The sequence below is a fragment of the Rattus rattus genome, chromosome 8 (genome assembly GCF_011064425.1).
Source record: "Rattus rattus isolate New Zealand chromosome 8, Rrattus_CSIRO_v1, whole genome shotgun sequence".
NCBI lineage: Eukaryota > Metazoa > Chordata > Mammalia > Rodentia > Muridae > Rattus > Rattus rattus.
In genome coordinates, this window is record NC_046161.1 from 49,485,652 (window position 1) to 49,513,516 (window position 27,865).

Here is a 27,865-nt window from a genome sequence, read left to right on the forward strand (position 1 = left end):
GCAAAGCTCACAGTGTGCACAAACCGCTCCCCTTTGAGGCTGTGCCCAGAGCTCAGAGAATGGGCCAGAGGGCAGGACTGACAGGAGACACTCCATTCTGCTTCAGTAGTGGCTCGTTCTGGAGAGAGCCTTCCTTCCCTGCAGAAGTCTTAAGCCCCGCCTTTTTGGCACAATAGCCTTTGTTACCTGGATTTTTCAAAATTTCCACGGAGGAAAGTAAAGTTATTATTATTTTAACACTGGAAGCGGTTTGTAAAACAGCTGATCGCTTTAGTGACAAGCCTATTTAGCTGATAAAATTAGCCATCAGAGAAATAACATATGTTATCCTTTGACTATAATTTAAATTTATGGCCATCTACCCATCATCTCCACAGTGGATGGAAGGGGGCCAAGGTCAGTCTCAGCCTCACCCTGCTCCTAAATCATTAGTTTGCAGCCGTCTCCTGATTTTTATTGTTACCAACAATGGTGAGAGTACTGGAGATAAACATTGGATGCCGTCCCAGCAGCAGATGGCTTTGAGGGCAGGGCAGCCTGTGCAGACGGCACTGACAGAACGGAGCCAAATTACTGCTACTGCATTAGATGCCATCGAGCCGCTGGCCACAGCGAGCATTGATCAGGCCCATGTGAGTTGGACTCTGTGGCCAGCCCATTAAGGGCCGGGAGGGAAGGCTGGGTGTGGCCACTGTGGAAGGGCCTGGCTCGCTCCAGTAATGCACAGTCTGGGGGCTCTCCGTGGGGCCTGCTGAACGGGTGGGTTATTAGATTAGAAATAGTTGCTTTGATATTTTTTCCCCCTAGCTTAGGTATGGGCTTTTGTGTAGTGCTTGCTAGTGGAAGATTGGCTTTATTTTGTCATCAGAGGCACTGTGCACCTACCTTTGCCAGAGGACAGGCCCTTGTGAGCTCTGGAGATCCTGGGGACATGGTATTTCTCCTGATCAGTTTTAGCAGATTGACTGCAGTGGGGTCTAGGAGTTGGGGGTGCACCTATCCTGCTGAGGAGTGACTAGTTTCTTTTCATCCCTCCCTCCCTCCCTCCCTCCCTCCCTCCCTTTCCTCTCTGGGAGTTTCTTGAATAGATCAGACTGGTGGTTTTCATTGGATTTGGTTTGAGTGGGGGTGGGGTGGGAATGAACCCCTCAAGCGCGTGCTCTGCCACTGTGTGCACCCCCAGCTGAGTGATTTGCTGCTTTTGTCCCCGTTCTTTGATTCTTCTCCTCTGGGGCTCCATTGTGCAAGTCTGTCCTGTCTCACTCCCACTGGCTCTCCCTCTCCTTCACCCATAACTTCCGGTGTTGTTGTTTTGTTTGTTTTTTTTGTTTGTTTGTTTGTTTGTTTGTTTTTCTTTTTTTTCGGAGCTGGGGACCGAACCCAGGACCTTGTGCTTGCTAGGCAAGCGCTCTACTACTGAGCCAAATCCCCAACCCCACTTCTGGTGTTTTTTAGACCCATCTCCCATCTTAAAACTCAAGAACTCTGTCTGTCTGTCCAGGCTGCTGTGACACCGCCTTCCATACTGTGTCATAAAGCGTGTCTCTCATTCTCCACTGGAAACCCATTAAGGGACTACGGAGCCCAGGCTGGTCTGGGACTTGCCTCATTTCTTCATGAGTTAGGATTCTGCCTGTGTGCCACACCTCCCAGCTCGTTTTCTTCCATCATTTTTAGACCCTTACATGTTAGCTTGGACACTCACACAGGTCTGCTTCTTCTAACTGCCTTTTCTTTTCCTAAATGGTGACTCTCCCTGCTTCCTTACACGGCTCCTTAGTCTCACTGGATGTGGACACTGTTGGTGTGGGGGTTTCTGGGTTATGTTATCGTTCTTCAAAGAGTCGATCTGGGAATGCCTTCAATCTGCAGCAGCAGCGGGGTTGGCCTTAATGAGGATTAACTGAAACTGGATTTCATTACCCCATCTCAGCCCAACTGGAGTACCAGGGCAGGACTCAGAACTCAGCAAGTCCACTTGTCTTGAACTGGACAGAAAGTGAAATGCAGCCCAGAGGAGAAGGGGGAAGTGTCCAGTGTGGTGGGAGGGATGATAGGCTAAGAGCTCAGGCCCCTCCCACAGGGCCAGCTTTGTTCCTCAGGGGGGACCTCATGTCCCCTCTGCTGTGATCAAGCTGACCTGCGCTCTGTTTGGCTGATCCACCCTTCTCAGTCACAAGACTCTAAGTTCCCTGACACAAGGCCATGGAGCTGGTTGCCCAAGTCTTTGCTTCTGGACATCATGTGGCCCTGGCCTTTCCTTCCCCCTAGCACAGAAGGCTCTGTCCACCTCCAGGTCTAATTTAACTCATCAGGCTAATAACACCCTGACATTCCTCCCACAACCCTTCAGTCAACTGGGGAAGGTGTATGTAGTCGTACTAAGTATCAGAAGAAAGGGGAGCCAGTGTCTGAGGGTCTCACTGGGACACACTGAGAAAACCCCATGGCTGTCTCAGCCAGTGGCCAGAGTGGAATGCCATCTGGCCCTTCTGCAGTGAGGGGTCAGTCACTGTTACTCGGGGGCGATGTCTGATAGCATCCAGATAGATACCCTACATCCTCGACATGAAGTGTCTAAAAACCTATCCTAGCTGAGCACCGAGTTGCACACCTTTAATCCCAGTACTGAGGAGGCTGAGGCAGGCGGACCTCTGTGCATCCAAGGTCAGCCTGGCTTACATAATCAGACCCTTATCTGGGGGACAAAAACAAAAAACAAAACAAAACAAACAAAACCTCCTGCTACCTGTGTAGCAGGCTGCCCCTCTCTTACCTCATTCCAGTGCATACAGGGGCACTCTTGCCTATTAAAAAGCTTCTCTTGGCTTCTTATCTCCTTCAGTTTTGCTTTCGTTCTACTCCAAATCTGGCCATTTCCGGACCACTGCAGTAGGCTCCTGGGGTATCCCTGCATCTCCTTCTCCACCCCGAGGCCCACATGGTGCTTTCTGGGTGGGTCACAGCATTAATGCTACCCGCTCTGCCCTGTGTGGAAATTTTCAGATAAAATATCCCAACCTTTGCAGCCTCTCCTGCCCTGCTTCCCTGCTGATCTCTGCTTCTGGTCTATTCTTCCTGTGCCTCAGGCACTACCGCAGGACTTGCATTGTGATTCGAAGCAGGGAATGTGTCCCTTGCAGTGGCACAAGCCATTTCATTCCCCGGGATCATCCAGGACTCACCCCTAAGCCAGAGAAGGGCATTTTCATTCCAAAACATGTAACAGAATTTTAACATAGCCCCTACCTGACTTCTGAATGGAGAATCAGGGAAAGAGGAAAGCACATGGGCTTGGTGTTCACATCTTCAGTTCAGGACTTGTTTCTGGGCATATGGAGTCTTGGCCTGGGCAGGCCCTGACCTCCAGCTGGCTGGCCTGAACTCCAGTGAGACTTCCCAGAGCAGCTCTGTATCGATTACAAGACATCAATAATGCATCCCTTCAGAGGGGCCTAGGAAGCCATTAGCTGGGCCTGCAGTCTGAGGCATGGCCTTGGAGAAAGCAGCTGCATGTGCCCATGGGAAGTTCCCATCAGCCTAGGCAAAAGGGCTCCCATCCCCACAGAGCTCAGGAAGATTACCTCATGGAACTTCTGGACCTTGTTTATAGAGAAGTGGCCTCTTACTCCCCGCAAGAAAAGGTCACCATAAGATTTACAAGCCATAGTTTCTCCAACTCTGAGACTACTAGCCCAAATGAGGGCTGAGTTGTTGAGGTACAGTGTCTTGAGTCAGGAGTTAGGACAGTGACTGTGCCCATAGTAGCCCCAGGTTTGGGCTGAAGTACCCACATCCATGTGTGACCAAGGTATGACTCAGTGTATGGCCAGTAATGGAGGCTGAGATAGAGTCCTTACCGGGTGTGGAACCAGGATCAGTTTATGGCAGGATCTGGGCTCAGTGTATATGGCACAGCCTTTGTCTATACTTTGGGTTAGGGTTGAAGCTCAGGCTGTACCTGGAGTTAGGCTCAGCCTGAAACCACAAGATTGAAGAAACTAGTTCAACCTCATTTACTTTGAAGTATTTGAAGGCTTCATGCGTATACACCCAGCACACAAGACCCATGTTGGTGCACCAGGGCCCAGTCGTGTAGGTTTCTCTCAGTCTGCCATGACATTCTAGTAGCTTGAACTCAACTAGACAAGCATGTGTACTGCACTGCAGATAGACGGGGGCATGCACTACACTGCAGACAGACAGGGGCCTGCACTGCACTGCACTGCACTGCACTGCAGATAGACGGGGGCATGCACTGCACTGCAGATAGACGGGGGCATGCACTGCACTGCAGACAGACAGGGGCATGCACTGCACTGCAGACAGACAGGGGCATGCACTGCACTGCAGATAGACACTGGGGAATGCATTGCTGCAGAAAGACAGGGGCATGCACTGCAGACAGACAGGGGCATGCACTGCACTGCAGACAGACAGGGGCATGCACTGCACTGCAGATAGACAGGGGCATGCACTGCACTGCAGATAGACAGGGGCATGCACTGCACTGCAGATAGATAGGGGCATGCACTGCACTGCAGATAAACGGGGGCATGCACTGCACTGCAGATAGACAGGGGAATGTATTGCACTGCAGACAGACAGGGGCATACACTGCACTGCAGACAGACAGGGGCATGCACTGCACTGCAGACAGACAGGGGCGTGAATTGCACTGCAGATAGATGGGGGCACTGCACTGCAGATAGACGGGGGCATGCACTGCACTGCAGACAGACAGGGGCATGCACTGCACTGCACTGCAGACAGAGGCATGTGCTACAAATTGAGTGGAATTTGCTTTCGTTAGTTTTTTTTAAAGATGTTTTATTTATTTACGTATTTATTTTTGCACGCAAAGTAGGTTTCCTCGTGGCCTTTTGCACGCATTAGGGTTTTGTTTCTGTTTATCAGCACACAACTGAGGGTAGTGAAGGGTAAACTAACGAATGGTCTTAGCAGAAAAGGGGGGAACTGCACCTCTGCAATGCATCTGATTGCCTCTCAGAGGCCAGTAGGATGAGGGTTGAAGGGAGAATCCGAATGTATGAACTCAGGAAACTGAGTCTCATAGGTTGAGTCAAAGACGATACAGAGCTCAAGGAATTTAGGGGACGTGAAGAAAATAGTGACTGATGTATGAAAATGGAGAGTTTGTGGCCGACACGGGCACAGAGGAGGAAAAGGGACTGATCGATCCTTAAGAGCCCCAGAGACTGTGAGGAAGGGGACACCGTGTGACATACCAGAGCAAGGGGGCTGGGTAAAAGTCTACACAGAAATGTACAACATTCTAAGGCTTGTCTGGCCCGGAGTCCACACCACACCCTAAGAGAGGCCAAGGGTTTGTCCTCTGGAGCAGTGGAAGCTATGCACTAGGCAGTGCCTGAGGGGAAAGGTAGCCTGGCTGAAATAAGAGTTAAGAGAAGGCTCCCCTCCCAGTGATGCCCCACTCCCCTCCCCTGCTCCCAGCGCAGAAGCACCCACCCAGAGGTGCACCCCTGACACATAAGTGGTCCCAGACAGAGCATGCAGATAGTGACCGTGGGAGATGCCCAGTGCTGGTCACCAACGCTGGTCACTGCTAAGCCTCTCCAACGTGAGTAACTAAATGCTTTCAGTTGTACTCATAAAGGTGGAGGGATTGAAAAGGAGACTAGGTCCAGGGGCGTGGCCCAGTAGGGAGAGCGGCTGCCCAGTGCAGGAGGCTTTGAATTTCAGTCCCAGGGCTGCAGGGAACTAGGCAGAGCAGCATTCCAGCACAGCAAAGTGTGGGCCAAGTACCAGGTCGAGGGTGAGGTTGGAGCTGCCTGGGACTACTTGAGGCCCTGTCTCAGGAAGGGGGCAGGGATGGAGACAAAAGTAACAATGTAATCAGTGTGATGCAAAGAATTCAAAGAGGCTGCTGTGGCTGAGGGCCCTGCGGGTTGGAGACCAGGAAAAGCCCCTCTGAGCGGACATCAGCCAAGTGATCTGGGACCGAGGGAACAGGGGCGTCATCTGATTTAGGTTTTCCAGAGTCTATGAAAGATATGCAGCTGTCAGGTGATGGCCAGCAGTAGGACTGGAGACAAGTGAGCAGCCTAGGAGAGCACTCAAAGATGGAGCTGGATTAGGAGTGGGTTAGATGCTGAGATGAGAGGAAAACGAGGAAGTGGAGAGGTTTTTTTGACTGTAGTTAATTGACACAAAAACACCTGAGGAACAGGTCTGGGAGACCGTGGAGTACTATTGTGAGCAAGCAAACTGAGTACATGGTGATCGTACACAGGCAACTGGATATATCATATTGACATTGTAATAAAGGGGCGGGGCCACATGGACAAATTGGTGACAGAAAGCATCATACCTTCGCCTGGGTAGAGGGTGCAATGTGTACTTTGAACACTAGGTGGCAGTGAATACTCACTACCCACACAGACCCTTTGTCCTTCACCCAGATATCTGAGTAAGATTTGGAATGTGGACACCTGTCTCAGTCACAAACCTGGGAGACATTTAGAAGCTTTTCTCAGAAGCTTTCCAATGATGGTGGCCGGGGTGTTACCATTGAGGGTTTGTTGTTGTTGTTGCTTTGTTTTGTTTTGTTTTTTTAACCACATCTTCAGAAAGGAACATAAAACGCAGAGACATAAAACGGCTGCATTTACAAACCAGGAAACTGAGGCCAGAGAAAGTGAATAACCCTCCCAAGGTCACATATCCCAGTACTATCTAGCTGAGAGCCATCTCCCACAACTCGTGGGGAAGGGAAATGGATGTTACTGGAAGACAAATAAGCCAGACCAGAGTGTATGTGGAGCCTAAATACTTAAGACTTGCTAGCGCAGGGATGGGAGTCTCCTGACTCCCATTAGGCATCTGCCTGAGGCGCCCGAGGAGCGCTTTCTTTCCATTCCTTGGAGGCCCACAAGTGGCTAAGGGCGGATTCAAATCCAGATGTCCTGACGGCCCGGTTCAGTGGCCTTCCTAGAAACTACAGTAGACTTTCTATTCACGGACGTTTTCTTAGAGAAGGGCCTGCCCACATGGTATCTGAGACAAAGGGTCGCCCTTACAGTTTGGAAAAGGTTCCAGTATGCTGTGTTGCTGAGAGCTTGCTAAGAAGTACAGTATCTCTCCTTTGGGTGCTCGGGTCTTTTATCCCCACATCCCAGTCTGCCACCCAGGTGCAGGCCCCTGTCCTTCCCACCGGTGCCACCCCGCCCCAACCCTGGCAAGCATACCCACTTGCCACCCTTCTGCCTCTTGCAGTTTGAGATCCGGCAGCTGCGTGCGCACCTGGCACAGCAGGACCTGGATCTGGCAGCTGAGCGGGAGGCGGCGCTGCAGGCCCCACACGTGCTCAGCCAGCCACGCAGCCGCTACAAGGTAGTGGAGGCTGGCACTTGGGCCGAGGAGACTGCGGCCGAGAGCATCATGGAGGAGCTGAGGCCCTCTCAAGGTGAGCCCGCTGTCCCCAGGGTCCCAAGGATCCTTCCCTCACCTCACTCCAGGTCCCTGAGCAGAGAGTCTAGGACATGGGATTCCAGGAGCTGGAGCCACTTGTAAGTGTGCGCATTCTCATCTGCAGGACACTCCGAGGTTAGCGCCCTTGGAAGTGCCTCTCAGAGCCCAGGAGAAATATCTAGCTGGGGGGTCATGAGGCAAATGAAAAGGTATTTAGGTTTAGTAAAGCCATTCAAATCCCATTGTGAATTAATAGTTGTTACTTTTCCTTGTACTTGCAAAAGAAATACTGGATGGATGGATGGATGGATGGATGGATGGATGGATGGATGGATGGACAGAAGGATAGATGGAAGGCAGGAAGGCAGGGAGGAAGGTAGAGTGCAGCCCATCATACTGGGAGAACCACAGTGGCCTACTGGGCACCTTGTAGCTCCCCAGTCAGGAACCAGATAAAACTGGTACTAACGTGCTTTCTCCGGTTCCCTTCAGCCTGGAGCCTCAGTTCCTGGGATCACACCATCCACTGTTGGAATGGACTTCCCTCCTCAGTTAATCCAACTTAGATACTTTCATTCTCTTCTCTCTTCAGTTCAGAACCTCTGGGCACCAGAGTTTTGCCTCCTGGGTAATTGCATACCCTGTGAAACCGACCAGCATTAACCATCACCACCACGGTGATAGAGCCAGGCCCTAGTTGGAGGTCTGAGACCTTCCTAATGGACTGCCACTTACCAGGGCCCAGAGAAGAGTCCAGGCCTAAAACCAGAATAGCCTGTGACCTAAGCTTTGCGGGTGTGGCAAATCGAAGGCCATAACGTGAGTGAAGGACACAGGAGCTGTAACCCCAGCCCGGGGCTGTTTCTAGATCTGAAGCCCATTTCTTCTTCCAGGCAGCTTTGACTTGGGCAGGGGACTTTGTTTCTCTGGACCTTGATTTTCATCTGCTGTCAAGAGGTGTCCTTACAGGGTTGTAAAGAAAACAGCCACATGCAGAGAGAGATGGTGGTGGGCCTAGATGTGGGACTTCTGGACTCCCAAAGTCAGATTGGGCCAGGAGTGACTTCCCCTTGGTTACCCGTGTTCCTCCTTACATCGAGGGCAGAACTAGGAAGGGCAGGTGGGGCGGGAGGCCACACTTCCTACCTATGTAGCTTGACACTTCAGTGTCCTCACTTCCAGCTCCCTCTGCTGCCCCACAGGAGTGTGAGGAGCGGATGGTGTGGGTAATCTCTCCCCACCTGTGTACAGTGACCTCCTAAAGTCACCATGCCTCTCCCCACTTAGCACCTTGACTGATTCCCTGTGCTTTCTCTGAAACATGCCCAAGTCCCCTCCAGTAGTGTGGTCATTTGTCAGATGCCTATAACAAAATGCCCTAAGCCAGGGGATTTGAGGAACAAAGATAGCTTCACACTTCTGGGTGCAAGAATCTGAGCTGCAGGCGTTGTTAGGGTCGGTCCCTCCTAGTGCGGTGATGGAGAACTGGTTCCTTCCTCTTCGGTAGCTCTTGTTGGATGTTGGCCGTCCTTGGCTTGTGGAAGCACGAGTCTGGCTTCATCTTCACATGGCACCTCCCTCACGGCTGTGTCCAAACCCCGCCGTAGCCGCGCAGGAGCACCCTGCTCTAACAGGGCCTCATCATGACTAACCGCGTCACCATAGTGTTTCCAGTATAACACTTGGAGTAGGGACATGGTTATGCAGTCAGCAACAGATGGTGCACGAGACCCCTTCCTCACCTGCTCCTGCCCCATCACCCTGTGGCATCTCTAGATACCTCCCTATCTTTTAATGCACACTTACCTGTGTATAGCAGTCACCCCCACACAATTCAGTCCTCAACTGCATCTCCACAGCTGTCCCCAGAGCCCTTAGTGGCACAGTCAGTGCCCCTGAAGCAGAAGGCAAAATGCAGAGGCTGTGAGAAGACCTCCATGATTCATGGCCTGAAGTCATCCAGGAACTCAGGGCATCCCCCAGCTGACTTCTCTCTGACCAGGAGCCATGTCCAGGGTGGGAATTTCCGTGACACGAGAACTAACAGTCAGATGAGCAAAGGGCACTCTGGGCTACCCTCGAAGATTAAGAAAGGGCAACATTTGTTAGTGGCTGTGACTTCTAGGGTGGCAGGGCTCAGAGGCCCTCTGCATGCACAGTAAGACACAGACAATCCAGGCATTAACCTGCAGACATAGCAGTGAGTCACAGGAGTGGTGGGATGTGGCCAGCATCACCTCTGCATGGCTGTCACTCCTTGAGTGGGGGAGGGATACTGGGGAGGGTAAGAGTGCCCACTACAGCTCCAGCCCAGCCACATCCCTCTGAGAGGGACGAGCTTCCTGAAGTTGCCAGCAGGTCCCAGTCAGACAATGCCCGACTGCCTTCTGTTTAGACTTGCTTCAGCACAAATCATTTTTAAAACCCAGGCTGCAAAGTTCCAGGCTTTGGGGCCTGCCAAGTTCACAGTGCCCCTGTATAGTCATTAATACTTCTCTCCCAAATTTATTAGTCTTGAAACTTGCCCATAACTTATGAAATACAGCTCCTGGTGGGAGTGCCCCAGATTTCCCCATATATCACCACTTTGGCGTCCCCCTTGCTGCACCAGTGTCCTGAGAAGCAGCCGCAGAGGTGTCTCTGGCCAGTCTGCCCTTGGCCTTCCCTCTGCCAAGCAGCAGGGAGCAGGAAGTTGAGCTGACTGCAGGGTTTATCCTTGGTGGCCCCAAGTGTGGCCCCAAGTGGGGCCCTAAGTGCCTTGGAGCTTTGTTAGACCCAGAAAAGCCTCACAGACTGGCATCTGAAGTAGCCTGAATAAGTCTGGGATCCAGGTCTGGCCTTGATGGTCACTTAGCCTCCCTGAGCAGGGCTAGCTTCATGGCCTGTACAGTCCTATAAGGCTCTGGGGCTCAAGCTGCTGCTTTTGCCCTCCTGGCAGTTTGGGTGCTTTTTTAAAAAGCTACTCAGTTAAATAGCTTGTCTGGTCACAGAGCCCCGGAAGCTCTTCCCTGAGAAAGCCTGGGGGTTCAGTCATGTGCACTGCCCTCAGGCATGGCATGCAGCAGGTGCCCCCGGGATGTCAGCATCTTCTCAGCGAGTGCTGCTACACTGTGGAGGGGTGGGAGAATGGGAGCAGGAGTAGGGCATGGCCTCTTAGGCTTTGAGGTGTTTGAGTCTCCTCAGGCACTCTCTCTACCCAGCCCACATGGAGCTCAGCTGTTTCTATCTCCAGAAGGCCAGACCTGGCCAGCTCACCAGCCTTCCTACCTCTGCCTTGACCAGCAGGTCTGGAGCCCTGCCCAAGGTGCCTCCTCTGGAGCCAGCTTTGCCAGGATTGGTCAGGTTGAGTTTGCAAAGTGCTCACTCTGAGGGAGGAGCCTCCTGAGGCTTCAGAGCTGCTGGGAGCACTGTGGGCCAAGGATTCAGGCACATGGCCTGTCCCTGGCTAGAGACTCAGTCCGTGGGGCTGTGTAGCTTCCCAGAAGCCTTGCATTTGTCACCCCCATTTTATAGGCAAGGAAGCAGAAGCCCAGAGTGACTGAAAGATTTGCCTAACACTGCACACAAGTGCCCTGGAGAGCACTACGAGCGATTGGAAGCTTATGTTTGCACCTTCTCTCCCCACAGGCAACCCTGTCAGGCTCAGTCCTCAGTGAGTTGCCTCCACAGACCCGTCCTTAAGGCTTCTTGGTACTAAATCAAAACAGACCTTTGCAGTGGGGATGGGGGTGTTATTGGTGGGAAATGGGCAGAGCCTTGGGAAGCTGGCTGTGTGGTCAGGCATTCCTCTGCCCAGCCTCATGCCACTTCCGTGTGTAAGGTGTTCAGGGGAAGAGTAAGGACACAGGATGGACAGCAGAGAGCTGTTCCCAGTGGCCCCATGGCCTCCTGAGGGGGGATGGGAGGCTTGGAGGTCCTGCAGATCTGTGACCTGTCCAGACTTCCATTTTGCCACCTGACATATGTCAAACCCAAGTACTGAGGGAACTGAATGCGCTTCCGGCTCTTAAAGGCGCTATGTCCCCTGTGTGGATAGGGACAGAGGCTCAGCCCCAGGGCCCTGTTCTAGGGGAATGAGATCCAGGAGCCTGCATGAAGCATGTAGCATCAAGGTCAGCAACAGAGGAGCCTGGGTAGACCTCAGACACAGAAAGCCTCGTGCAGCATGGGTCTGGAGCAGTGGGCAAGCATACATCCTGGACAGGACAGCAGTAGCCATTGGGAATCAGGCTCGGTATCTGGTACATTCAGAAAGGGAGTGATCCCACTCATCAAGTCTATAGGCAAGTCAAAACCTGGAGATGAAGCCATGAGGTCCACCCATAAGACTCAGGGCCTTAGCAGAGGGGTCAAAGGTCCCTTGACTGGTTAGTTACAGGCTTGATGAAAGCTGGGGTATTAAGGAAGCTGAGGAGGCACTTGTCAGTAGCCAGGATCTCTCCTGGGTTAGGGACCCATTCACCAAGGTGAAGGTGGAGAATCAGGGGAGGGATCGTGAACTCTGCTTTGGACTTGAGTCACAGGGAGCTGGAGACCATCCAGGAGGTGTTCAGACCAGTCAGTGCTCAGGAGAGAGATCTTGGCTGAAGGTTCCCTGACTGAGCTTATTATCAACACCTGGGTAAAGATATGGCATCCTCAGATGTGTAGGCGGCAGAGTGAGGACACGAGGCTCGGGCTCCTTGGTGGCTGAGATGTGGGGTGGCTGAAGCAGCCTGCCCAGCAAGCTGCAATTCCAGGCAGCCATCACCCACCCCAGGTCTGGAACAGCGGTGGATAGCCTGGGTAGGGGCCACAGGAGTGCAGTGTACTGAAAGCCTGGCACTGGACAGGCCTGCAGAGGAGAGCAGGGGATCTGCTGGCCAAGAGGTTGGCGTGAGTCAGCAAACAGAGTTGCTAAATACATTCGCAGGGGATAGGCCGCTCTGGGGAGGTGATTAGGACTAACAGTATGTTAGTCACAGCCTGGTCAGGCCAGTGCTAAGGGTTACAGTCACAATGGGTTCATCTCGGTTCATGTACAGGGGAGTTGAGTCTCTGTAAATCCTTGTGCAGTTAGGCATTTATTTCCTGACAAGATAGAAAGCTCCTGCTCCCAGCCCTTCGCTGGGCTCCTGAGGCAGGAACTCCTTGCTCTAATACCTGGCAGAGAGCTAGGCTCTGGGTAGGTAGGAGGCATTGATTCCTCTCTGGGAGTGGCAGATGATCCGGATGCCTCTGGGACCTTCTGGTGTTTCAGGGCCTTCTAGCCATGTAGCCCAGGTATATTACAGTCTGTAAGAGCCTTGTAGGGACTCATGTAATAAATGAAAAAAAAAATGAAGTTTAGCAAGGGGACAAGACCTGATCAGATCTAGACCAATGCTAGCATCAGAAAAGAACGCCTGATTAAATGAACAGTCCCTGCTGCCTGACCCCATGGCCCAGTGGCCCTGCATGGTTTGCTGGGAACAGTTACTTCTGCCTCCCAGTGCAGTGGCAGAACTAGACTGCAATTAAAGCAAAGGTTGTGGATGTCCACAGAGAATCTGTGCGAGCTAATGCAGGAGGCAGGAGCCAGCCTGGGCCACACCCTCTCTGCTCAGCTTCAGTTCAGAACACACCTCTGACCGAAGGCATTTCAAGATCAAAGAGAGACCAAGAAAGCTTTTAAGATCCCTGTAACTACCACTCAGTCTCTGGATCTGAAGGTGGACTGGCTTCAGCAGTCAACTCAGGTATTCCTCAGAAGGTAGCCTCAAAAAAGCATCAAGTCTGTCACCTGCAGACCTCAGCCGGCAGATAAGCTGGTGTGCGCTGGGGACTCCATACCCCGCCATAGGTATTCACTGAAGACCTTCTGTGTGTCTGGCTCCATTCCAAGAACCTGACCTGCCTGTTAGCTCTCTGTAATCTTCATAACTTAGGAGTGTAGCTTTTGCTATCCCCCCTTTACAGTGGCTCAGAGGGCAACTTAGAACGTGATAGCACTCACCACATGCACCCTTCTCTGTCCTCATCTCTGTAGAAGCCATGGTGAAAGACGACATGAACAGCTACATCAGCCAATACTACAATGGGCCCAGCAGTGGTAAGTCTGGGTTGGGACTGTTTGCATGCACTATGCAGCCCCAGGACACTTGTGACCCCAGCTAACCCTAAACCCAAAGATAGGTACAGTCTGGCCTGGCAGGTTGCAAGGCTTACCATTATGAGTCTGTAGACTGTGATGGCAGAGCTCAGGGTTAAAACACACCTGGAGCTTTAATCCTCAGCATATGGGTTAGCCCTAGAGCATCAGATCTATAGCTGCCAAGGTCTTGGCAACCTGATCCATCTCTGACCATCAGAGTCGAGTGAGGAGCTCTACAGAGAGAAGGGTTTGTAGTCCAGAACTCAAATGATCTCCATCCCATGCTCAGGTGGCCCCTGTGGAAAGCAAACTTATTCAGCATAACTGGCTAAAGAGGCAGCAAGCCTTGGGTAGTCCTGACATGTTTAATGCTTCCACCATCAGCCCCACTGCCTCTCAGAAAAGAGGGGCTGTATGCTAACTGCCCTGAGGGTAGTCAATCTTCAGAAAATAGACTACACAGGACTTGCACCCCCTACCCCCAACCAGCAAGTTCCAGTCCATTTAAAACTCCTAAGAGTGTGGCAAGGTGGATCACAGGGGCTCTCTGGCTAGCCAGCTGGTAAATTCCAGTCTCCAGGAGAGATTCTATCTCAAAAAAATTATTTCTTGCAGACAGTGGAGCCCCAGAACCAGCAGTGTGTGTGGTCACTACAGCTGCCATAGACATCCACCAGCCCAATATCACCTCAGACCTCTTCTCAGTCGACCTGCCTCTGAAGCTCAGTGGCAACAGCACCTGTGCCAGCGCCACCTCAGAGACCACCTCCCACCCCACCTGTGGCTCAGTCACCAGGGCCCAGAGTGCCAGCAGCCAGACACTGGGTTCCTCCACAGACTGTAGCACCCCCCGAGAAGAGCTGTCCTCTAAACCCATATCTTCTCCCCTGCCACTGCTTCTGCCCCCTCAGCAGCTGGTGGCAGAGGCCACAGTCCAGGACCTGATGTCCTCTCTGTCAAAGGACCCCTGTCCATCCCATAAGACCTTGGACCCAGCACCCCTGGCCCAGCCTACTCCAGTGGGCTCTGTCCAGACCAGCCCTGAGCTGGAACATAGGGTAAGTCTGTTCAACCAGAAGAACCAGGAGGCCCTCCCTGTTCTTCAGATCAAGCCTGTCATCCACTTGCAGCCCACGGCTGGGCTGGAGGAGAAGTTCATATCTTTGGAATCCAAAGAGCCAAAGTTGCATACGGTTCCTGAGACCTAGAGAGCCTTCCGGCTTGTTGAGTGCGAAGAGGGGAGACAGCCATCTTGAAGCTCTTTCAGGACCCCAGAGGCCACCCAGGGCCATACACGGGGCTCAGGATCCCACCTGATCTCCCTCAGGGTGCTGTCTGCCTCCAGGAGGTGACGCCAGGCAGAGGCCACACGCCTCAGACCTCAGTCAGAGTCCAGAGCTGGGGCTTCCTTTGCCCTACTCAGAAGAGGGTGGTGCTCCTGGCTGGGGTTTTGGGTTTTTGTTTTGTTTGTTGTTTTGTTTTGTTTTTAACCATTTTTATAAAAACCAGCCTATGGCCCAGCTTCAGCAGGGTAGAGTGTGGGGGCCAGCTCAGCCTCTTTTGTTGCCTTGGTTCCTGATGCCCACCCCGGATTCTCGGGGACAGCACTGTGAGCAGGGGCTGCCCAGCCTCACCCCAAGCCGTCTTTCCAGAAATGCTGGGGGAGCCGACACAGCCACGAAGACCACATCTGAGCCTGTCTCACCCATCATTCTCTCATTCCAGCATGGACATTTCCAAGTCTTCACAGGCCATGAAGGGATGGATCTGGAGGCGGGAGGGGGATGGGAAGGGAGGGGCAGCCATTTTATGACCCTGGCTTTAATAATAAAACCCAGCTGCACTGAGACTTCTGGGTGGCAGAGGTTTTTGTTTGGCTGCCATTGTCTATAGTGGTTCAGGGTTCACTGGATGCACACTTATCTGGGCAGCTCTCTCTCCTCTCTGGCAGCCCCACGGCCTTTACAGAGCCTTGAGCCCATCCGTGTAGACCAGTGAGTGCTTGCCCCTGTCCTCTCTCTCCATCAGGGTGGACCCCACAGCTGTGCCCCCTCATTGGCAACCCCTGAGCAGCTCTTGGACCCAGGGCTCCCACACCTGGGGCTCAAACTCAACGTGGTTCAGAGCCGAGTTCAGCTCCTGCCATCTGCCCAATTACAGACATGCACGAGATCACTGGCTTGCTGCCCATCTCGGGTTATTTTCCCGGATACCTGACCCCAACTCTCACACTAGCCTTGGTGAGACCCATGTCTTCTAATGGGCTGGGCTGCAGCCGGCTCAGCCTGGCCCAGCTCTGGCTTTTCTTCTCCACCACATCCTCCCAGGGTGCTCTCGTTCCGCCGCCCAAAATCATTCCGAGTTGTGTATGACCGTCAGGTTTCTCATGTGAATGGGTCAGGGGCAGGAAGGGATGGTTTGCTGTTTTAAGGGATCCTATCACTTCACACGACAAGATGAGAGTCACAGCCATTTGTGACGACGTAGCGCACACATCTTTCAAATCTTCCCTTCCCTCTTTATGGTGCTTGCCTGCCCTGGCTCTAATGGGCCGGCGTCCTCCAGCTCCTGGGGCCCGCTGAGTTATCTCTGGAGGGGCAGCGGTCTCCCTGTGTGATCAGAAGCTGCCTCTCAGAGCACAGAGCCACCCTGGAAAGTTGGCTGGGGGAGAAGGAATTGTTATGTGTAGGTGAAGGACACCCCTGAGTTCGTGAGATCTGTAAGGGTGGTGCTGGAGGATTGCCAGGTTTGTTCCCTGGCGTAGAAAAAGGAATGGATCACCACAGAGGACAGAAGAGAAGCCTTGAGAGGGGGGAAATCACAGCTTTATCCCCTAGGGCTGGAGTCTGCTAAATGGACACAGGCTTGGGTATTTTACAGGGCTCCAGGACCCTCCCCTTACCCCTATTTTAGATACCACTCTTAGACCCCTACAACCCACCCTCTCCTTACCCCACCGCCACCAGTCCACCCTCCCCAAGCCTGAGATCACATGGCCCCACGCCCTCTCATCATTTCTCCTCAGTACCTTGTGGGAACAAGAAGCCACCATCTCATGGAGCCCTACTACTGCTTCCCTTACTCATCTATACCCATCTATAGCTCCTTTGTTCTCGCCTTCCAGAGACTGCTGTTGGGGGAGGGCCAATGGCGGCTCTAGTTGCTTCCGGCTGGGAGGGGGTGCAGTCTAGGGGCTGTCAATCCAAGGGAGGAGATTTTTATGAGATAAGACTCCTGGGGGCAGTTCAGGGGGTTTCAGGAAAATGACAGGCCGTGCATCTAGTGCTCCATCTGCAGGACCATCTATAGGAGCGGGAGGGCTGAAGGAGAGGAGAGGAGAATGTTAGACGCCATTACAATACAACCCAGAGTGAGGCAACCATCCCCTAAAAAATGTCCCACATAGTAACGGTCAGTCCTAGGCTGGTCTCATGGGTGATGAACCCCAGATCTGCTTTCAGATTCTTTCAGAGCTGTCAGGGTGGCTAGAGTCCCAGTCTGAGGTCCCTTCCAGATGGCCAAGAAAGAAGAAATGATTCAACCATCATTTGATTTTTAGTTTAAACAATAATGGACCTATATCTCTTGACTGTAGGTAGGCTTGAACTGAACCAAGATAGTGTCTGAAAATAATAGTCACAGGCCTCCCTTTGACTGTTTCATGGTTCTTTCTCTGTGTCAGAGTCAGAGGGCCAGCCTGACTCAGAAAAGGGGTCTGGAAGACCCTTTAAGACAAATATACTTGGATCTTATCTTAGGGGAAATGTGATGAAACACGATGACCAAAGCAACCTGGGGAGGACTTACGATTCCACATCACTGATGGTCAATGAAGGAAGTTAGACAGGAACACAGACAGGCCAGGAATCTGGAGACAAAGCTGATGCAGAGGCCATGGAGGGGTGCTGCTTACTGGTTTGTTCAGCCTGCCTTCTTGTAGAACCCAGGACCACCTACCACGGCCTGGGCCTTTCCCCAATAATAACTAATTAGGAAAATGCTCTCCACCCAGATCTGATGGAGGCATTTTCTCAATTGAGGCTCCCTCCTTTCAAGTAACTCTAGCTTGTGCTGAGTTGACAGAAATCTAGCCAGCACGAGTCTGAAGGAGAAGGGCTAAATTCTATCTCCAGCCCCAGCTTCTTGGCGCAAACAATAGCGCATGACAATTAATACACAAAGGGTGTTTCCTTGCTGCTGAGTCTGGTGAGGACTGGTTTGTAGCCTCCTTATGGCCTGTATGGATTGGTCCAGATGAGTCTATCTCCTGTGTTGCACTGGGAAGAGGGACTGACAAGCTTTCCCCTTAGAAGCCTTACGATCTGTAAGTTCACCAGCGAGCGGTGGTAAGCAGCCACAGCTGAGGGGAATCAAGACAACAGACCTGCCTTTAGCAGTGCCTAACCTGAGACCGTCCCTGGCTGGACTTGCTGTGGCCAACAGCTTGAAAGCCCTGTATCCACCATCAGCTCAGGTGCACCCATGAATGGAGACAGACAGCCCGAAAAGCTCTGTTTTTCTTTATCTGCTACTGGGAAGCTCTGTGAATATAGGTGGGTCTGACTTCTCCTCCACCATATCCTGCAAGAGAAATATCCCGGGAGATGCTGGGGCTGTGCCTCCTGACAAAAGAAAATCAGACTTTGGCTTGTTTGTCTGAGATCTAATTCTGCCCAGAGCTTTAAAAAGTAGCTGAGTAGTGACTTTGGGGGGATCTTGGGACCAGTTTGTCCCATCTGCAGGGGGATGGAAGGAGAGACACAGACATCTTTGGTCTCAGCGTTGCTCGTTCTCTCCCCACACCCTCCAGTCCACCTGCCGGGCAAGCCCAGCCTGTCATCAGGAAGCAGTTAGCATGATTTAGTCTTCCCCGGGAGGGGCTGGATCAAACAGTGGGATTTCTATACCGTGTTCATTCGTCTTCCCTGTGGCCATGTTGTCTCAGGCCCAGGACCACACAAGGGTCACTTTCTATGTGAACCACACAAGCTCCGAGAGGGAGCAGAAGCTCCACTGGGCACATGCTGTATAAGTGGTCCTCAGCTCCAGCCTCACACGATCCCCAAACTCAAGGTCTTACCTTTTAACTCACCCAAGGTAACAGCACTGGAAGGCAGAGGCCCAATCCTGTTGGCCCATTGCACACATGGCCAAAGGCACATCCAGGAGCCAAGAGTTATCTGCCTCATTCTGCAGCCCACCCACCTACCAAGCCTCTTAGTGCGAGGCGTGTAGAGACCCCAGTGCCAGGCCTGCTAGCCCATTGTCAGCCCCAGCTGGCAGACAGGGTGGTCATCCCTCGCAGGTCTGCCTCTGCTCACCGCACCCCTACGTGGTCTCTGTACAAGCAGGCTGGAGGCCTTTTAGAGAAACAACTCCTTATGCCACCTTTACACCTGTAACTGGGCCCCAAGTCTAATGCCATCCAAGTGAAACAGGGTCATTTGTTCTCTCAAGCAAGATTTCAAGACATGTGCTGGGCCTGCGTTTAGGCCAATGCTACTCTGGCCATTTTTCAACAGGAACTGGCCATTGGTATCTGCTTCCCCTAGCAGATTTGCAGAGAGGGTGGATCCGATGTCTAAGAGTCCCCTCTGTCGCTCTGGGGTGCTGTTTTGGGAATGCTTCCTTTATTAACAACACTTGGCCGAAACCGTGAAGCTCGTAAGAAACACAGGAACCTACAGCAGCCAATCAAGGGACCAGCAAGGAACATCTTTGCTGCTCTCGTGCCACACTCACAGCTGTGGAGACTTCATCCTGTTGTTTACTCACCAAGGAGTTACACACTGACGGGTCCCACTAAAGGCCACCTTTATATCCTCTAGTTTTATGACAGGCCTGTGTTCAGATAAATCGGGTCAGAGAAATCCCAGTGGTTGGGGCACAGTGAAGAGGGTCTGTCATCTCCTTTCCAGAGGATCCTCTGGAAGGTGGGCATGGGTGCCATGTTCTCTTCCTGTTCCAAATATCTGCTCTTACTGGTGTAACTCTTCAATTTCCTGTACCTTAAAGAATTCCTAATCTTATCCGATCCTTTATTCAAAAACGCCTCTGGAGTAAAGGTTCCGGTTGCCCCTTTCCTCAGGTCTGTAATCTGTAAGGGAGCATGGTGAGCACACAGAATGAACAATCTGCCCATTCTCTAGAGACGGCTGAGTGCTCTTTCTCCTCAGTTTGTTTATGTCATAGCATCTAGAAAGCGAAAAGAAGTGACTAAGGAAGTTGGAGTGCCCAGGGCATGATGGGACAGAAGCAAAAGCTGGCCGCAAAGAGCAAAGAATAGAACAGTAGGCAGAAGACAGCATCGAGACCCAGCAGAGCCCTCATCTCCAGCCTCCCACCCCAGCATGCTGGTCCTTCTCAGCTTCTAGCTGTTACGTGTACCTGGGAAACCGCCGCTGCAGTAGAGGGTTCTAGACACACAGCTTGTTAAGCCAGTTCTGTAAGTATTACTGAGAGTAGACGGGTGAGCAAAACATGAGTAAGGGAAGCAACAGCCTTGCCCCTTCAGATAGGAGAGGCCTATGGCTGGAAGTCTGCTGAACAGGGCCCGGATCCCCCCTTTCCTCTGTGGGTCCTCTTTAGCTCTGTCCTCTGTCTCCAGGTTCTCCCTCACTTCTCCTCCCAGTGTCTTCTGGGAACAGCCACTGCTCCCTCGGGAAGCCTGTTTGCGTCTTGTTCTACCTACGTCTCTAACTGAACAAGAGTGTGACAAAGGTGTTAAAGGACACCGGCTGGCAAGTGCTGTGTGTGGCCAGGCCTGCCACAGGGAGACTTTTCTGAAGAGTCTTGGAGGTTGGTTGGCTCACCAGTCAGCACAGTGAAGCCTCTATTTCTGAGGCCTTTCCATATGTCAACAATCCTGTGAAGCTGGCTGAAGTCCAGATGTTCTTGGTCAGCACTAGTGGGAGGTACATTTGACACAGAGCTCAGCACTGGTGTCCCCCAAGTCCAGAGCCCTCGGAGATGAGGTGTGGGGCTGTCGTTCCAGTTTTCTGAGTCTCGATGGGTGAGAAGGCACTACAGGCCCTGTCATTTGCAGGACAGGAGTCTATAAGGTCAGTAACCAGTACCTACCCACACAGGACTGAAACCAGCCACCTTCCTCAGCCAGCCGCCAGTCTCCTGGACTCTTGTTCCTGGTCCTGCGCTTGTGCTGCTGATTAAGCAGATTATCCCCTAGGGCCTGAGCCAGGTGAGCACTGCAGATCTGCTGCCAGCCAGCACCCACTGCCAGCCAGCACCCACTGCCAGCCAATCAGCACCCATGGACAGCCAATCAGAACCTACTGCCAGCCAGCACCCAGGGCCAGTCAGCACCCACAGCCAGCACCCACAGTCAGGCAGCACCCACAGTCAGGCAGCACCCACAGCCAGGCAGCACCCAGCACTCATCCCTGCTGTGAACCACGGGACAGTGACAGTAGAGGAAACCATTACAGGGTATTTTAAAAGAATAAGAACATTCCTTTTTAATGGAGTACTTTTGACACAACTGCAAACTCGAACCACTTCCAGAAAACATGAGCCAGGGATTATGAATTGTCCCTCCCAGACCATCAGAACAAATGGAATGTCAGGTAGAGATGGTGACACAGCCTTGCAGCAGAGGTGCAACATATAAGGGAGGCAGAGACTGCAAGAGCAGGGAGAATTCTTGTGTTAGAGAACAGAGAGCAGAGTAGCCAAGCTGTAGGGTGAGGATGTCTGAGACGCGGGAATGTGTAGATAGCTGTCCTTGGTATCACAAGTGTACACAGGACACCAGATAGCATTACAGTTCCTTCTCTGGAGCCCTCTCAGGAGAGAGGGCCAGGGCCAGGCTTCCGTTACACCCTCATTAGAGAACAACCCCAAGGCAGATACTCCAGGCCTGTGGTAAAAGCTCTGGCTTTCATGGCTCCTCAGACTGCTATAGCCGGGGGGCTTGTGAAGGTGGGCCAGCACCCCTTAGAAGGTCTCCAGCCCAGAGAAGAGGCTCCCTGCCCATTAGTCCTCCAGAAAAGCCCACTCTGGGGTCCCAAGGGAGACTCCCACAGAAGTGGGGCAGCTTAGGTAGCGGTTGCTACCTGCCACAGGAGTAAGAAGGTGATAACAGAAATGGCTATGATTATTTCCTAAGTGCTTTTGACACTCTTGCACCCTTGTCACAGCTCTGCAAGCTGGGCTTACTTCTCCTGCTTTGCAGGGGAGGAGACATAGGTACTGCAGGATGAGATAACCGGCCCCCGCTACAGACAGCACACTAGTAAAGTGTAGTGGCAGGATTCAAACACAGGTCTGTGGATGATGCCATGTGGGAGGCGGGGAATCAAACCAGGCCCCATCAGGAAAGCCAAAGACATACAGAAGTCTAGACCCTCCCCTCCCAGTGCTCTGTTGCCTGCTGTGCCCAAGGGCTGCTGTCCTTGCCTAGCCTCACCCTTAGAGCCTTGGGGACTTTGTGACCATCCTGACATGCTGAACCCAATAGTACGGAGAGCAAGGCTCAGAGCCAGCAGTGAGTGTCCAGCCTGCAGGAAGCCTGCAGCCCTGGCCAGAAGCCACCCAGGGCTGGGAACTGGAAGGCCGTCTCTGAGTGGCATGGCTGGTCACCCTCCTGAGCTCCCAGCAAGGATTCAAACCCAGAGCCTAACTTTTCAGGCCAAGGCATACAGCTAGGGATGGGGGGGGGGGAAGCACAGGAGTTTACAGACCACGTGTGGCCAGAGGCTGGTATAGGGTGTTTATTCCCTCCATAGTGAGTCCCCGCTCACTCCAGGACTATCCTGGGTTAGTCAAGAGAGCAAGGCTCTTATCACTAAAGAGAGACCCTAGAGCTGGGGTCACTTTGCCTGGTTGCTGATAGGAGGTTCAAGCCCATGTTATGCTGAACTCTTCCTATGATTCCTGTAGCTGCCGTACAAAGGCTCTCACGACTCTGGGTATCTGAGAATACCTCAGGGCTAAAGTCAGCTCATCCCTGTCCACCCCAGCGCTAGGTGCTACTGTCCCTTACCGTGTGCAAGGCCTGGGTGTCTGGATTCCTGGACCAGCCCTGTTTCTGTCTTGCTTTGTGACTCCAAGAAAACCCTTGAGTTCCTCCCTCCCTAGCACACACACACACACACACACACACACACAAATACACACAAATAATAATGACTTCTATGTGCCCCACCCCCGAGGGTTGCTGGGATAGCTAATGACATAATGGAAGGGAAAGCCCTTTGAGAATGTTTCAAGGGAAACACAATCTGAAGGCTCCCTTATCAATAATAGATGCCGGGGTGCATTTCTGCTAGCCAGCGCACGCTCAGCACTTCTGGGGCGGATGCCCAGGAGATGTTCCTTATCTCATTTGCTGCCACTGAGAGAGTCGGGAGCAGGGTGGTGGACTGACGGGTACCCTGCCCAGGTCCAAGAGCCAGCTCCTGAGCCCTAGCTGCTGGCACATCCCCTGTAAACAATGTCTCAGAGCCGCCCAGTATCAGACGGGAGGTACCTGCCTTTTCCTTCTCCAGTACTGGCACTAAACCTACCCCTCGCACATCGAGGAAATCACAATATTGCAAATCTTTCTTTACTTGGCTCTACGACTCAAAAGTTTGGTTTTGTGTCCTGACGCAGAGTTAATTTAATTATCCAAAGAAAATGATGGGACACTCGCAACTAATTTATTACCAGCCACCAAGGACACAGCGCTGACATGATTTCATACGGAGTCTCAGGCTGTAGCTTAAGGAGCGCAGGCTGCCTGCTCACCCTGAGTAACCAAATGAAATTGACTGCCCAGGAGGCCAGCCAGGACATTAAACAATGTGATGACTGTGGCAGGGCCCCGTGCCTGAGATTTACAGTGTGCCCTTCACCTCACACTCCAGGAGCCTTCCCGACATCAATTAGGCCTCGTAAGTAGCAGGACTCACCTCCGCCTACACTGCTTAAAGAAGGAGCATGGACTGAGGATCCTGGTTAGGACAGTGCCACAAGAGAAGGCAGACTGGAGCCATTCTGCAGCACAAAATCCCCTGCTTCCTGAGCAAAGCACAGAGGAGCAGCAACCTAGAAGAGGCCTCAGGAACAACTATTTGATTGTTCTTGGGAACGCCTGTGTTTGCTCATGCTCGGCCTCCTGCTTCGAATGTACCCCTGTCTCTTTCAGCCATGTCCTCTGAACCTGGCTAGCTGCCACATCTCTCCTTCACTCCAGACTACCCTGGCTGGGTCTCAGGGTAAGGCCTTTGGTTGTCTAAAGTTACTACTTATGCTGAGTTCCCAAGGCTGTCAACTCTGTCAGCTTTTGTCTTATCTGTGGTACGGGGAATCCTGAGACTTTAATGAGGCCGTGCATCTAAAAGTCTCAGCTCAGCATCTTGGGCACGCGAAACTCTGGAAAAATGTATGGTCTTTACCCACACAGTGTGAGCTCTGTCTACACATTCAAAGGTTAAAACATAAAGAGTACCTAGTTCAAGCCACTGTCTTGCAGATGATGAAAATGAAGTCTAAATAGAGAAGGAAACTAGGCATGGTGGGCCATGCTGTTATCCTGGTGCCCTAGAAGAGCCAGAGGTTAACCATGTGAGTGTGAGTATAGAGTTCTAGGCCAACCTGGGCTACAGAGTATGGCAGCGTCTCAAGTAATTAACAATTACGATTACAATATTTTATATTTTATAATAATAGCAATACTTATTAATCAAAAAAATTAAGAGAAAAGATAAATAGGCACCTTTCAGCCTAGATCTCCTCAGGTGGTCCATCCAACACAAGGACAACAGCAAAAAACTTCTAGAGAGACCAAAGGGAATCAGCATCTGCTCTGACTGCCTGGGCCACGTGACTAGTTTTGTGAGGTAACAAAGGTGATGAAACCCAGCAGGACAAACCTCCCAGGGCCTCCCTCCTACTAGACTGGATGGCATGGAAAGCAGGTGCCAGCCTCCTTCAGAGGACGCCTCAGAGCTACCACTGCCTCTTGCTACTAATGACAAGTTTGGAGCTCTGAAGCCGTGCACTTGGAGAAGAATCCTAGAGAATCTTGGGAGGGGAGCAGGTGAGGAAGCAGCATATGGAGAGGACAAGATACCTGGAGGAGCTGGGATGTGAAAGAAGCTGGGACAGTGGAAAGGCCATGCACCTCCAAGCCAGAGTCCAGTGTGGGTCCCCTGAGTCGATGTGAGCCCAGTGTGGTCCCATGTCAATACCCACATCTCTGGCCATTATCTTGGCCCTTTGCTCCTCCCAGAGGGCAGCAGCAGTGAGACTGCTGCATTGGGATCATCCTGTACCTGGTCCATTCTTGGTAAGCCTTATTTGCCAAAATTTCTGCTTTATGTTCCAGATCTCCCACTTGCTATGGGACCTGGGGCAAATTCCTGGGCGTCTGATTTCCTGAGAATCACTCTCCTACCACTAACAGGGTGGTGTGCGTCAGCCTTTTAAAAGCCAAGGTTATCAGCAAGTCTTCTTCACTCAAGCTCCAGAGTCCTCCAAAACTAGGGTTACACGAAATTCTGACAGTATACCCCCTTCTATGCTCTTTTTACAGGATTATCAGTCAAGAGCCTCCAGCTAACTATATCCATCTGGCACAATCAGCCGGGTTCTCTGGGTTTCCCACTTTCTCCAGCTCACTTTTATGTCCACCAAAACAAACCCCCTAGTCAGAGGCAGCACGAAACACAGCCATACTGAGCATTCCTTTCAGAATGAGAACATAAGGCGCATTTACGGCTGGGGTTTCCAGCCCTCCAGCCGTCGCAGACACGCCCAGGCTCTGGCGGCAACCCGGCTCCCTGGCTACCCTGGGAGGAAAAGCTTGCTCTCCCCCAGCCTCACCCACAGCACTGGACCCATTTACACAGTCTCCGGGGACCCATTTTGTAACCAGAGCATTCTCAGCTAAACCCATTCAGGGCATGAAGCCAGAGGACTCCTGTAACCACCTCCAAATGGCTTCCATCTTGTCCTCCCTCCATAATCGGGAATACACCGCCAGGTTTGGCTAGTCCTCCAGACAGGTCATGGGTCTTCCACAGAAACTCAGTGGCGCTCCATTACCAAGACCTGCTCAAGTGGCAGGGCACTGGGTCACAGAATTCTTTATAGAACACTCAATAGGCTTTTTTTTTTTTTTCTACTTTGTGTGTTTGGCATGCATATGTGCATGAGTTGAGAGTGTGCAGGAGCGTGCGTGCGTGCATGTGGACAGCCAAAGTTGAAATCTGGGAGTCTTCTTCAATGGCGCTTTATTTATTGAGGCAAGGTCTCTCAGTAAACTCAGTTCTAGCTAGTTTAGCTACGAGTTAGTCAGTCCTAAGATCCAGCCTCTCGTAGGTGACCCCTATATCTGCCAGACTTTTACATGCCGAACTCTGGTTCTCATGCTTACGTAGGAAGCATTTTATTGGGCAAACCATAAGCTCTGCCCGATATGCTGACATTGAATTATAAAACATTCAAACAATAGCCCCCAACTAGCAAAGAGGATTTTTAAAGTATTCAAAAAAAAATTACCCGATGTGCCCCTAAGACGAAACAAAAGCTAAGGATCGGCCTGCTGAGCTCCTAGTTTATTCTCTTGGGTATCTGCTCACATTGCCTAAAAAACAAAGGGTACAGACAACAAAGTTTTAGCAAAGGATGTGTAATGGTTTAACACAGGCACGTCTCTACGAACTGACTGTTCCTCTGTGCTATACTTTCATGGAGCCATCATGAGAGCAAAGCTTGAGAAACAGAGAGTTTGGAGGGAAAGGGCCTAAACTTGTCAATGACCCCTACAAACCGGCTTCCTTAACCCACACTTCCCAAACTCCACCTCTCTGCCCCTCACTGCCTCAAGTACCCACAGGAACTGAGCTCAGTTTCCTCTTCCACCCTACATGCTAATGCAAAGCCTCCAGCCCAGGAAGAATGGCCATGTCTGGCCCACAGGGGAGTATCCAACAGCAGTGCCAAGTGTTTGCTCTCTGCTTTTGAATCGCCTCTCTTCTGAGTAAAATTCATGAGGGTGGGGACCAACTGTGCCTTCAACAGCCCATGACTCAGAGACTAGCACAGTGTCTTCTCTGACAAGCAAAACTAAAGCCACTCCAGGTTGTGGCTCCCACACATCACAACTGCCCAGCCATCAAACATTGCAAAAATGTTCCCTGCAGCATTGTTGAGCACTGCGCACGCTGGGAGCACTGTCACCACTGGGCCTGGGGCTGTGTGAGGGATGGGGCTGTCCTGCAAAAGAAAAAGGCTGCCAGGTTCCCAAGAGCCATGGGCAGCTAACCCAACCTGGGATGGAAGTACACATGGGTAGTAGGCACAGTGCCCTCACCCTCCTCCAGTTTCCAGAGGTCATAGAGCCAGAGCAAAGAGAGCCATGGGAATTGACAGTTCAGTTCCAAAACAGTGAAGATCAAAGGGACGCCTCACACCAGGCCTCTTGGATTGCGTTTCCACTTTAACTGATCTCCACAGCTGGATATTTGTGCGTACATATTCGTATGTGTGTACAGATGTGTGTGTTTGTGGAGGCAACTGTCCTTGGTTGTCTTCCTCTCACTCCCCTTCCACTTTCTTTTTTGAGGCACTGTATTTTTTGTCGCTCAGCAATTAAACCAGCTAGCTACCAGGCCCCATGGATGCACCAATGCCCATCTTGGCATCTCAGTGTGCTGAGACATTTTACAAGATACTAGTTACAGACTCAGAGCCTGTCTGTGCAGCACTGAACCACCTTCCCAGCCCACATGACTGACTTTCTAAGTACTCTCCAAGCTGGCACTCAAAGGGACTTTCAGTTCTATGAACTTCTGGGGGTACTATCCCAGAACACTGCCTCTCCTTTCTACCACAATGCCTCACTGGTGGCAGGAATCACCTAGTGCTCTTTGTCTGAGGCTGATGACTGTGTAGACCTGGCCTCCCTGTTCCTTGAGGAAGACTAAGATTTAGTGACATCACCATGCTGGAGCCAGACTGCTCAGTTTCAAATCTGGGCTCCAGTTAAGTTGTCTGAATTTGGAGAAGTTATATAACTTCATGGAGGTTCTAACTATTGCTGTAAACCACCAAAAGCAGATTATAATTTATGGATCATTATGGAGACTGGAGGCGTAGCAAATGCTAGGACAGTGCCTGGCTATATGCACAGCAAGTATGATATAGTCAAGGGCTGCAGAACACCTACCTAAGTGACAGCGGTCCTGTAAGATGGCAATGTTGCTGCCAATTTCCTATTGTGTGGGAATACCATGGCACAATGTACTTATGGGATAGGTGTGAACAAGTCAACTGTGCTGCAGAACACACACACAC

At 51.8% G+C, this 27,865-nt stretch overlaps 1 protein-coding gene across 1 annotated transcript in view; it reads left to right on the forward strand.

The window, feature by feature from the left end:
* Tmem266 (transmembrane protein 266) overlaps positions 1–15,411 on the forward strand; it is a 112,764-nt gene extending 97,353 nt beyond the window's left edge. Inside the window, exons 9-11 of the mRNA XM_032910276.1 lie at positions 7,258–7,447; positions 13,460–13,522; positions 14,180–15,411. Coding sequence (XP_032766167.1) covers positions 7,258–7,447; positions 13,460–13,522; positions 14,180–14,772 — 846 coding nt within the window. The 3' untranslated portion in view covers positions 14,773–15,411. The remainder of the gene's footprint in view (positions 1–7,257; positions 7,448–13,459; positions 13,523–14,179) is intronic.
* The last annotated feature ends 12,454 nt before the right edge of the window (positions 15,412–27,865 follow it).